This window comes from Portunus trituberculatus, chromosome 34 (assembly GCF_017591435.1).
Source record: "Portunus trituberculatus isolate SZX2019 chromosome 34, ASM1759143v1, whole genome shotgun sequence".
Taxonomy (NCBI): Eukaryota; Metazoa; Arthropoda; class Malacostraca; order Decapoda; family Portunidae; genus Portunus; species Portunus trituberculatus.
In genome coordinates, this window is record NC_059288.1 from 3,494,264 (window position 1) to 3,507,203 (window position 12,940).

The 12,940-nt window shown below is 36.9% G+C and overlaps 1 protein-coding gene across 2 annotated transcripts; it reads left to right on the top strand.

Annotated features, from left to right (window-relative positions):
* The first annotated feature begins 5,446 nt into the window (after positions 1–5,446).
* On the top strand, positions 5,447–11,753 carry LOC123512819. 2 transcript variants are annotated; one of them, XM_045269414.1, is made up of 5 exons: positions 5,459–5,551; positions 5,736–5,912; positions 7,140–7,297; positions 7,640–8,158; positions 10,476–11,752. In XM_045269414.1, exons 3-5 carry the CDS (start codon positions 7,148–7,150, stop codon positions 10,608–10,610), a joined length of 804 nt encoding a protein of 267 aa, XP_045125349.1. In that variant the 5' UTR covers positions 5,459–5,551; positions 5,736–5,912; positions 7,140–7,147; the 3' UTR covers positions 10,611–11,752. The 2 variants fall into 2 exon arrangements, with proteins under 2 accessions (XP_045125350.1, XP_045125349.1); XM_045269415.1 differs by lacking the exon at positions 5,736–5,912 and having other exon boundaries at positions 5,447–5,551; positions 10,476–11,753.
* The last annotated feature ends 1,187 nt before the right edge of the window (positions 11,754–12,940 follow it).

Consider the following 12,940-nt stretch of genomic DNA (forward strand, 5'->3'; position numbering starts at 1 on the left):
ATGAGAGAGAGAGAGAGAACACTGAACTAATTTGCTTCTTTCACCTGTAGCATCCTTACAGGTGGTCAATCTCTCTCTCTCTCTCTCTCTCTCTCTCTCTCTCTCTCTCTCTCTCTGCTCATAAGTGAGTGAGAGGGGCAGTGTTGCAGTGTTGTCATGTCTGGATGGCTACACTGCTGCAACACACTTGGTAACACAGAATATGATTGCCTTAATGTTTTTATTCGCGTGTTATTCATCTTCAGTACACATTCAGGGCACAGCTCAATGAAATAACTAGTCTCAGATATTCACTAAGTGTAAGTACGTGTGTTGTGATCTGTGTTGTTATATTGTACAGTTGTTGTGCAAAGTTGTGTTTATTTGTTTTAGTTTTTTTGTGAATGTTAGTTTTTAGTGTTTTTTTTTTTTTTTTTTTTTTTTATCTCAAGCTGACTTCACCTGATCTGACCTAACTTAAATTAACTTAACCTAATTTTTGCCTGATCTAAGCAAATCTAACTTTACCTTACCTTACCTGACCTAACCTAACCTAACCCATTAACTAAGACTAGATTGTATATTTTTCATGATTTACTTCAGTGTTTTTGTATATTTATAAATAATTTTTCTCTCCATTTTTTTTTTTTTTTTTTTTAACTTGTCCAGTAAATAACTTTTCTCAAAATGTACGTTTAAATAAGTAATTTTTTATGTAACTGATTTCAATGTTCTCTCCTTAACTCATTCAAATGATTACTTTTTATTTCTTAACTCACGTAAGTAATTTTTCTCATAACTCATTTGAATAACCATTTCTTCCATAATCCTCTGAAATAACTCTTCAGAACTCACTGACTTTCATTATGCTTTACTAACTCACTCTGTTCACTGAGCTAACAACTTTTTCATCATAGCTCTCTTATTTGTCACTTGCTAACTTTTTTTTTTTTTATCATAACTTCCAATTTAAATCTTCCTTCATTACTTTCCTCCAACACATTTTCTTTTCCTTTCTACACTTTTTCACTTTCTTCTCTTCACATCCTCTTTTGCATCTTTGTATTTTATTTATTTTTCACTTTTTTTCAACCCTTTCTTCTTTCTCTGTTTTGCATTTCTCTCTTCTTTCTTCTTTTCTATGCTCTCTTTCTTCTTCCTCTTCTTTCTTCAAATACAAGCCTTTTCCTTTCAATCCTTCCTCCTATTTTGTTTTGTGCTCCTTTTCTTTCATCTTTTCTTTGCTGTCTTTCTTTTATCTATTCATTCTTCAAATACAATTCTTTTCCATTCAGTTCCAAGAGTGAATTTTAATGTTTGATATGGCACATCTCTAGGTGTTGAAGTGGTCTGTCTTGTACTTATGTGTAAATACCTAATTAAGTATGTATATCATGTCCATTACTTAACTTTGGTACAAGGAAATAATACTGTAACTTTTGCAAGAGGTATCTGTGTGTGTGTGTGTGTGTGTGTGTGTGTGTGTGTGTGTGTGTGTGTGTGTGTGTGTGTGTGTGTGTGTGTGTGTGTGTGTGTGTGTGTGTGTGTGTGTGTGTGTGTGTGTGTGTGTGTGTGTGTACATAGTTGTATTTACATAGTTGTATTGTACAAGGTTTGAGCGGGGCTCATAGTGTCCTGTCTCCATGTTTCCATTTATCCAATTTTCTATAAAGTTATGCACATTATGTGCTGTAACAACTTCATCACTCAATGCATTCCTTTTTTCCACCGTTCTATATGGAAAACTGTATTTTCCAATATCTTTCACACACTGCCTCATCCTAATCTTCTTTACATGTCCTCTTGTCCTTCTAGCTGCTTCTGTCACCAGCACCAGGTCTTCCTTGTCTATCTTTTCAATGCTATTTACTATTTTATACATTGTTGTTACGTCTCCTTGTTCTCCTTTATCTTGTAAGGTTGGCAGTCCCATTTCCTTCAGCCTTTCTTCATATGTTAAGTCCTTTAGTTTCGGCACCATCTTTGTAGCTATCTTCTGAATCCGTTCTAATCTTCTTATATCTTTTTTAGAGCTTGGTGACCACACCACTGCTGCATATTCCAGCTTAGGACATATCATGCTTGTGATAATTTTTTCAGTCATATCTTTGTCCATGAATTGAAATGCCACTCTTATATTAATCAACATTTTATATGCTAATCTTACTTATGTGTTTTTCGGGATTCAGATTTTCTTGTATAATCACCTCCAGATCTTTTTCCTCTTTAGTCTTTATTATTTGTTCCTCTCTCCAATTTCCACTTCTTACTCTACTCATAGATTTTGTTTATATCTTCTTGTAACAGCAAACAGTTCTCTCGGGTTTTGATTACTCTTAGCAGCTTTGAATCACCAGCAAACAAATTAATATAACTGTTTACCCCTTTGTGAATGTTGTTTACATATATCTGGAACATAATGGGGCTAACACTGACCCTTGTGGCACTCCACTGTTACTTTACCCAAGATGAATATGTATCCCTGATCACAGTTCTCATCTCCCTGTCCTTCAAATAATTCCTTATCTAATCTAACAAAGTTCCTCACAGTCCTCCTATACTCTCTAGTTTCCAAAGTAGTCTGCCATGAGGGACTTTATCAAAAGCCTTTTTTATGTCCAGGTATACTGTGTCCACCCATCCATCTCTGCTTTCTAGTTCTTCTTGAGTAGAAACTTAATAAGTTCAACACACATGACTGTCCTGTCCTGAACCCAAATTGTCTGTTCAATATAACTTGTTCTTCTTCCAGATGTTTAATCCATTTTTCTTTGATAACTATTTCACATAACTTCCCCCAAAACACTTGCAAGTGACACTGGTCTGTAATTTAATGGCTCAGTGGCCTTTCCTCCTTTAAAATATCAGTATTCATTGGCCCTCTTCCATTCTAGGGGTAGTCCCTTTATTTAATGAACTTGTTATCATTTCCCAAATTGGATCCAGCAGTTGCTGTTTACATTCTTTTAGCACCCAGCCTGATACACCATCTGGCCCAATTGCTTTTCTGACATCCAAATTATTTAATAATGTTCTGTGTGTGTGTGTGTGTGTGTGTGTGTGTTCCAGCTAATACTCTTTCTATTTCTTCTATTACTATTCTAGTCTTTTTTTCTACTTCACAATTAATTTTTTTTTCTTATTTCTTATTTTTCAAATTTTGCCTCCCTTTTTGCTAAGTTTCTTGCACCCTTATTTTTCTTTTTCTTCTTCCCATTTCTAATATATACTTATCATCTTTATTGTAATTTACTTTTTTTTTACATTCTTTCTTCTCATTCACTTCCAATTTTGTTCTCTTTATCTCTTACTACTACTACTGCTGCTACTACTACTACTACTACTACTACTACTACTACTACTACTACTACTACTACTACTACTACTACTATTTTTTTTATTCCTATCTTCTTCACACATCATCTCTTCTCCACTTCTTATCATCTCCATTTTCTTTATTCATTATCTTTACTTCACTTCTCCATGTCCATCTCAAACATATCTTTTCTTCATTGTCTAATTCTCTCTTTCCTCTCTCACTTCCATTTTCTTTTTTTCTTTCCCCTAAGGTATGTTTTTCAATTAATGTATAAAGTTACTCATCAGTACAGGTAACTCTTGATTTATGCGTGTTTAATTTACGCGTTTTTTGTTAATACGCGACTGAAAAAATATAATTAATTAAATTTACGTGATCAGTTTGCTTATACACGATTTGGACCACATCCCGCATCCCCCCTATCATCTATTGTTTCTTATGAGAATTACAAGTTTGTTTTATGCAAATTTTGAAATACGCGATGCCTCTTGGAACGCATCTATTGTGTAAATCGAGTTACCTGTATTTTTATCCTTCTTTCTTTTATTTCTCTATGATATTTCCCAATACTCTCAATTTATTTATTTACCAGTTTTATTTTTTTATTTAAGGTTATCTACAAAAATGTCATGATTTTTTTATGTTTTTAGTTTTTTGCCTTTTCTTTTTTTTTTTTTTTTTTCGCCATCTCATTTTATGCTGTACTTATTATGAAATTCTCTTTGGTAATTTTGTAATATCATCCTTATTCTTTCGTGTACATACGTTTGTTTGTGAATATATTCTTGTTAAGATTGTAAATGATTCTCAGTCATTTATTCACGATTCTTAGTATTGTTTATGATTCTTGTGTATTTGCAATCATACAAATTATTCTAATCTCTCAAAGCTAGATTATTTAGTCATTTATTTATTATCTTTATTGTTTTTTCGTTTTATTTGTGTGTGATTTGTTTAGAAGAGATAAGTGTGTGTGTGTGTGTGTGTGTGTGTGTGTGTGTGTGTGTGTGTTTGAAAATGATTAATAATTAAACGTCCCTCTCTAAATACAGTAATTGTGTTTTGTAATGGTTGTATCTCTCTCATTCACACATGCTGAGGAAGAGAGAGAATGATGATTTAATTTTTACTCTAGACATAAGCCTAAGTGAATGACGTAATGATAACATTCCAATGCTCTTTTTGCAATGGGTGTTTATTGATGAAGGGGAATTTTGTATTATGGTCAAAAAGAGATAAAGATGGTAAGAATGCTGGTCTCTATTTTCTTTCCTTCCTCATCCTTTTGACTCATTCTTTTGGACTTGCTTGGAGACTGGCATCTATAAATGCACATTTTTCAGATTTTCCCTCTTACACACAAAAAAAGGAGAAAAAAAGGAAATTGAAAGAAAAGTGTAGAAAAATAAATGAAATGGGCTCCACTCCCCTATGTTATCTTTGCTCAAACTGATGGATAGAAGGATCTATGGACCTCATATCCCAACCAGAGCAATCACGACCATGTATCAGACGTGCACCAGCTACAGACACAGCAATTTGTAACTTAACTACTCAAACCCCCAAGATACTGTCTCTTCCTACCCTCTGACACCAACGAGCAGTTCTCCACCACAATAAACTGTCCCTACACCACCTTCAGGCTCCCAGGACAGATTGTTACAAAAAAAGCACCATTCCTTCTATACTGTCAAATTTATTTATTCACAATCATCTTTGTTACATATACATTCAGATTCATGTTTTTATTTGCACCGTAAGTACAAAATCCCTTGAGATTTCATTTTACTCTTCCTAGCTTCATATTTACATAGCTTTTATTGATCTCTATCAGGTGTAATTTTTAACTCAAATCGCTGGACTTCTTTTTTTTTTTTTTTTACATTTATAATCATTAATCACTATCGGTCTATTATGTACAGTACCCCATACAATAAAATAAAAGATATGAAATAAAAAAGGCAAATGGATACCAAACTATCTTAGTAACCCCCCCACACACATGTTGATATTTCTCACCACTTCAATTAATATTTCAGGAAAAAATATATATATATATACACATTTAAAAGTGGATTCGTTGCTTTATTGACTTCCTTGGAATATGTCAACGAATCTTACTCATCTCAATTCTCGAAGTTTTGAACGCTGAAATCTAATATGGCGGATGCCGCGTGGGTAGGAGTGTGAGTGCCGCGTTTCTTAAGATATTTCTCAAATTTCTTGTTCACCAGCAGATCCAGTAGTCACCAGGTAAGTCTCTCTCTCTCTCTCTCTCTCTCTCTCTCTCTCGTGGTTAAATGTTGTGTATGTGGCCAAACCTTTGTTCTTTACCTACAGTAGTCAACACTAATATTGCAAGTTTTTCTCCTCTCATCATTTGTGTATTCTACTATGACATGTTTTGTGGTCTGTCGCTACCTCTCCTTCCCCACAGTTACACTGCTGCTCCTTCCTGTCTTTGCCTGCCGGCTGCCGGTAACTTCCACAGTGGCAGCTGGTCCGTACCTTGTAGTGTCTGTGCTTCGCAGCCCAGCGGTCTCCCGCGGGCCACGTGTCACCATTCCGTTTCAAGTTTCCGGCTTTCCGCCTCCTACATTGTGTGACGGTGACGGTACGCCGTTTCTTCCTATGTCAATACGTTTTTTTTTTTTTCTTCCTTTTTTTTATGTCCTTGTACTCTTCCTCCCATGTGTCTCACTGGCGCTCTCTTGTCCATCTTTCTACTTTTGCCCAGCTGGAATTGACTATTTTCCAAACATACTTTCTATGCCCATCTCTACATTGAAAGTCTCCATTTTTTTTATTTATTTATTTTTTTTTTATTCACAATTCCCTCTAATAAGATATTCCATCCTGTCTCTTCTCAGGACCTCTGTTGGTGCTCTGCACCATGGGGCCCCGAGTCAATAGTAGTAGTATTAAAACTATTGATGATAATAATAATAATGTACTTAGAGAAAGCCTTGTACTTTACAATAAAGTAGTGTATTACTGCACAATGATACACATGGAAGCTCCCATTAAGATAGGTTACTAAAGATTGTCAACTAATTTCCTGAAGGTTTCCACTTCCCATGTTTACAGGAAGATGGGCAGCCAGAAAGGAGCCACATTGCATGATGCACACAATGCAGAAACTTTGTGATTTTGCTACTGTAGTAACTTAACCCCTTCAGTACCATGACATGTTTCCATATTAATTCTGCTTACTATTTGGTGATTTTATATCCCTTAAGAAAATAATGTGGAGGATTAAAAATAGTGAAGACTGTGGTCATTAATCTTCTGACCTCCATAGACACTTCCTAATGTAAATAAAATGGTCTAATTGTATACTGATCTCAAGATAAAATTGTCCCAGTATTGAAGAGGTTAAAACAAAACATTTAACAATAACCATACCTTGTCATTTTATTCAACAGCTCTTTCTTTATTAAGTAAGTATTTCTGGAGTTATGATAAAAAAAATACTTTGGTTTTATATTGTGTATTTTATTTGCTATTGAATTCCAGATTTTAAATGGCTCTATGGTAGAAAGTACCTATGAGCTGCACATCCTTGGACAGTTGCCACAGAGTTTAGTCACTGTTTCTAGTTGTAATTGATTGGTTTTCTGAAATTCTGATACACTATGAAGATGTTCTGTAAGATGTATCAGTCCTCTATTGTTGTGCATTTTGTTTATCTACATGATTTAATTTTAATTCCTTAACTATTCTTCACACTCAGCATTCTCTCTCTCTCTCTCTCTCTCTCTCTCTCTCTCTCTCTCTCTCTCTCTCTCTCTCTCTCTCTCTCTCTCCACACACACATAAATTGACTCTAAGACTATTTCAGGATAGACAATGGATGCAGGAAACACAAAGCAAAAACGGCAAGAGAAAAAGGAGAAGAAAGTTCTTTTAGTCATTGAATATGAAGAAGGGTCCCATTATGTTAAAGTTTCCTCCTCTTACCTCCTTGGAAAAATACATCACCCAAACAGAAAGCTCAATGTAAGACTTTTTTTCCTCTTTGTGTTAATGTCAATGCATGTGCAAGGGATTGGACTAAATATTGCTGTGTTTTTGCTTATTTCTAGCTTTAATGGTGTTATTGGGGCTTTTAATGGTTCCTGTAATTGTTTTTAATGTGCTGTGGAGACTGGTACTTAAGTGGATCTTTTTTAGTTTTTTTTTTTTTTTTTTTTTATTATTATTATTATTAGTTTCTTTTCAATGTTTTGTTGTTTCTAGCCACCTTAGATAGAAAAAAGTCATTGGAATTGTAGAAGTGTGTTGAAAAATCCTTTGATGGAAGGTGTTACACTTACACAGCTTCCTGCATCCCCCCTGCAGGAGACCATCATGAAGTATTTGTTGGTGGCAGGCAAGCTCGTCAGCATTTCAGAGGATGCGTCTGGCCAGGCTGCACCTCAGGGGTTCCGCATGCCCCTTGACGACATGATTGACGTCATGAGGAGTGATCTATGCGGCTTCCTGCATGTTTTCCGGCAACTGGGCATGACCTGCTTTGAGGTGCCGGCACTGTGCTCCCTGCAGGAAATCCTCCAGTTTGAGAGTAGTCTCCCACTGGAAGAGTCACCACAGCAGGTGGCCAAGCCCACTATCATACAGATCACTGCCACAAGACAGTGTAACAATGTAGTGCAGGATGAGCAGGCATCTTCTGAACTCAGCATCATTGACAGTGACAGCAGTAGCAGCAGTGACAGTGACGATGGCGGCAGCAGCAGTGCTGGTGACGGCAAGAGCAGCAGCAGCAGTGTAGCAGAGGAGCAACAGCCGACTCCAGTCCCCCGGTGCAGTTTGGAACAGCTACAATTTGACATTGATCAAGATGTGCCTTGCCTCACTGTGAGTTTCCCTTCACTCCTTTACAAATACTGTATGTACATTCTGCTCTCCAGAAACATTTTTCATACACATGCATAAATGGATTTGTATTGAGCAAAGTGTGAAGGAACACTTACAGATACCAAGAAAGAAGAAATCTTGCATTGTTCACACACACACACACACACACACACACACACACACACACACACACACACACACACACACACACACACACACACACACACACACTGATATGTTACTATTCGAGGGTGATAGATGTAATACAGGAAAGAGATGGTTGGGCTGATGGAATATATCTGGATTTAAAAAAGGCCTTTGATAAGGTACCACACTGGAGACTGATCTGGAAACTTGAAATGGTAGGAGTGCATGGCAGTTTACTAAAATGGATGGAAGACTTTTTGGTAGGAAGAGAAATGAGAACAATAATTAAGGACAGACCATCAGAATGGGGCTTGGTGGAGAGTGGAGTTCCACAGGGATCAGTGTTGGCACCAGTAATGTTCGCGGTCTACATAAATGACATGGTGGATGGGGTGTCCAGTTATGTGAGCCTATTTGCAGACGATGCAAAATTGTTAAGAAAAGTGAGATGTGACAAAGATTGCGAACTACTCCAGGAAGACTTGGACAGAATATGGAAATGGAGCTGTACATGGCAAATGGAGTTCAACACGACAAAATGCAAGAAAATAGAGTTTGGCAAGAGTGAAAGAAGAATCAGGAGTATGTACAAGATAGGAAATGAAGACATAAAACCAGTCATGATGAAAAGACCTTGGGGTGACAATTACCAATGACCTATCGCCAGAGAGACATATAAACAAAATAATTGGAGAAGTATTGAACTTATTGAGGAACATAAGAGTGGCGTTCGTATATTTAGATGAAGAAATGATGAAGAAAATAATTACTGCAATGATAAGACCGAGGCTTGAATATGCAACAATACAGTGGGCTCGAACTTAAAGAAACACATAAGGAAACTAGAGAAAGTACAGAGGGCTGCAACAAAATGGTGCCTGACTTAAGAGATTTGACTTATGAAGACAGACTGAAAAGAATGCAACTTCCAACCCTGGAAAACAGAAGAGAAAGGGAGACCTGATAGCAATATACAGAGTGATGATTGGCATGGAAAAATGGATAGGAAGATCTGTGTATGTGGAATGAAAGAATGTCGAGAGGGCATGGGAAAAACTAAAATGGCCACTTATAGGAGAGATGTGAAAAAATATAGCTTCCCTCATAGAAGGGTGGAAGCATGGAATAGTTTAGACGTGGAAGTGGTCAACGCAAGGAATATTCATGATTTTAAGAAAAAGCTGGACATTAATAGATATGGAGACGGGACAACACGAGCATAGCTCTTTTCCCGTATGTTACAATTAGGTAAATACAATTAGGTAAATACACACACCTATTTACACATGTATTTACAAGTAGGTGAATACATGCTGGTCACCCAGCCAGCCTACCCCGTAATGGGGAGGGCTGGCTGGGTGACCAGCAGGCAATACAATACAGTACAACACACACACACACACACACACACACACACACACACACACACACACACACACACACACACACACACACACACACACACACACACACACACACACGATAGCTCAGTGGTTAGAGCGCTGGCTTCACAAGCCAGAGGACCGGGGCTCGATTCCCTGGCCGGGTGGAGATATTTGGGTGTGTCTCCTTTCATGTGTAGCCCCTGTTCACCTAGCAGTGAGTAGGTACGGGATGTAAATCGAAGAGTTGTGACCTTGTTGTCCCGGTGTGTGGTGTGTGCCTGGTCTCAGGCCTATCCGAATATCGGAAATAATGAGCTCTGAGCTCGTTCCGTGGGGTAACGTCTGGCTGTCTCGTCAGAGACTGCAGCAGATCAAACAGTGAAACACACACACACACTGCATAGTGTAGTGGTTAGCACGCTCGACTCACAATTGAGAGGGCCGGGTTCGAGTCCCGGTAATCGGCGAGGCAAATGGGCAAGCCTCTTAATGTGTGGCCCCTGTTCACCTAGCAGTAAATAGGTACGGGATGTAACTCGAGGGGTTGTGGGCTCGCTTTCCCGGTGTGTGGAGTGTGTTGTGGTCTCAGTCCTACCTGAAGATCGGTCTATGAGCTCTGAGCTCGCTCCGTAATGGGGAAGACTGGCTGGGTGACCAGAGGGCAACCGAGGTGAATTACATTGAACTTGACTCCTGCCAAAACACAAGTAGTGGGTCCAGGTAGATGAGACACAGCAGGGGCATGCATGACAAGTGTTCAGACTCACCACTTCCTCCTTACACAGGCACAGGACACCCAGCAGAAGAGAAAGAGAGCTGCCTCAGTCAGTGTAAGAATGCAGGAGCCACGGGTGAAGAGAATGATGGACTTTGAGGAAATCAGTGAAAGAGAAGAGGAAGACCTTGAAATGGTAGACTAATCAAGGTCAGATGAAGTAAAGAATGATTAGTAACTATATACGGAGACTAATTATGTGGGATGCAGTAACCATAGGAAATTTTGGTGGTGTGTCGTAATGCTTAGGTGAAGTAAAGAATTAATAGTAACCTTATTTTCCGTTCAATTATGTGGAATATTGTAACTATAGTAAATCTTGCAGGACAGTTATAAAGTTTAGGTGAAGTAAAATGTGAATAGTAGCCTTATATTCAGTTTTGATTATGTGGGCTGCTGTAACCACAGTAAATCTTTAGTGATGTGATGGTGATGCTGTTTGTTCATGTAGCCATAGGGTCTAGTCTCATGTGAAGTGGTAGCTAACATTCACACATTTACTAGTGTTCATAAGTAGTGAGTTACGTTTCTTTTGTCTTAGTAAAAATAATTGAGTTGTAGTTCAGGTAAGGTCACAATTTTGAGTGAAAATGTGTTTTGATAAGTGTGGAGAATCTCAGGAGACAATTTTACTTTCCATTTATTTACTTTTTATTTATTTATTTATTTCATTTATTTTTTCTTTTTACAATCTGAACTATTTGATTTTTATTGAACTATTTTCTACCTGCTGGATATCTATTCCATATAATTTTTTTTTTCTCTCACTTAATGTGTAAGGAAAATTTAAGTTTTAGTTTGAAATTGTCAGAAGTATTGTATCAAGTTTTTTAAATTTATGTAGCTGTAGTCTTATAGAATGTAAGGTAGTAATTGTGCTTTAGGTAGTACGGAAGGTAGTGATCTGTTTCACACACTCACTCTGCCCATGGGCAGCGAGTTATGTTCTTTGTGTCTAAGTAAAGAAGAAATGTGGAGAGTGTCTCAGGAGACCATGTTATTTTTTATCTATTGATTTTTTTTTTACAATTGAATAATTTCAATTTTATTTATTTATTTTTTTTTTCTAACCAGATGTCTATTTCATTTGTTTTGTTTATTCATTTTTCTATTAATGAAGTATATAAAAAGTTTTAGTTTACAATTGTCAGAAGTTTTTAGTTGAATATTTGAATGAATGGAATTGATATGTGAAGAATCACTGGTTAATCAATAAAAACATGAATCTTAATTGGTAAAAATAGATTATATAAATTGATGAAAGTAAATATATTTGTAGTACTGTACATGTTAAAGGTGATTATTTAATTAATAGTTTTCTTTAGTGTCTTTTTAACAGTAATCAAAGTATAAAGAAAAATTAGTTTCAGTTTGAAATTGTCTAAAGTTTTGGATAAATTTTTTGTATGAATTGAATTATTATGCACAGAATCACTGGTTAATTTAATTAGTAAATCAAACAAATCTTAATTGGCAGTGTTTTTACAGACTGTTGTGGAAGTTATATGTGGTTCTGAAGTGATTTAACTTTTTTACAAAATTACATGTTTACACTACACATAAACAACACAAGAATACTGGAGGACCTACTGCTGTTGTATGTAGCTACCATACACATTCTGAAACACCTTAGCTCTGAACTTCCAATTTTTCAAAAGGCTCTGGTTGAAATTAGAAGGGTTTTTCAGGGCATTTTTTGGTTCTGGTAACAGATAAACACAATTTCTGCCTGCATTATTAACTGGAGAAACACTTAAGAACAGGCAGTTTATCTCTGCCTTTTTTTAATTAGTCGTGGTGAGAGTGAAGCGTTCTTAAATATTGGCCTTGACTTTAAGGTAAGGCTATGAGTGAAATCCCTTGAAGTCTGTCCCTGTGAGAAGTAATGGACCTTTAAAAAAATGTACCACAGTATCCGTGATTTCAATGATTTTTTGTTATTCTATTTTATTAATTCATTATTGTTATTCTTATTCTATTTCATCTATTTGTTCATTTATTTATTTTGCATGATTAACCAGACAATTTTTTTTTTTAATATCGTGATGAGAGGACAGTGTGAGCCAGAGGGTGGACACTGGACAGCAAGTCTACAACACTTAAGATAGCCTGTTGGCATACTCCCTCAGGTGCTATCATTGTACAGTTAAGGACAAGGATTCTATAAGGATATACGGGTTCATTGAGCGGGCTGGAGGAATTGATTAGGGAGCTAGGAAGATGAAAGGGTGGGTATTTGATATTTATTTGGTTGAGTGGAATGGTGAATTACTTGGTGTGAGGATGCGAGGTTGCTTATGTATAGGTGGATAGGTGTGTCTGGAGGCATATTTGAATGGCTAGATATACATGAGTCGGGAGATCTCTTAGTTGGATGGATGGAGGATGCCAGTGAGATGTAGATGGTGGATTTGGTGTAGGTGAGTACACACACACACACACACACACACACACACACACACACACACACACACA

What these genes read in the sequence shown, in the direction of transcription:
- LOC123512819 (XM_045269415.1), top strand. Translation starts at nt 7,148, where the DNA reads ATGGATGCAGGAAACACAAAGCAAAAACGGCAAGAGAAAAAGGAGAAG. An exon ending in ACCCAAACAGAAAGCTCAAT is followed by an intron (nt 7,298 to 7,639) that starts GTAAGACTTTTT and finishes TCCCCCCTGCAG; the next exon opens with GAGACCATCATGAAGTATTT. An exon ending in AAGATGTGCCTTGCCTCACT is followed by an intron (nt 8,159 to 10,475) that starts GTGAGTTTCCCT and finishes CTCCTTACACAG; the next exon opens with GCACAGGACACCCAGCAGAA.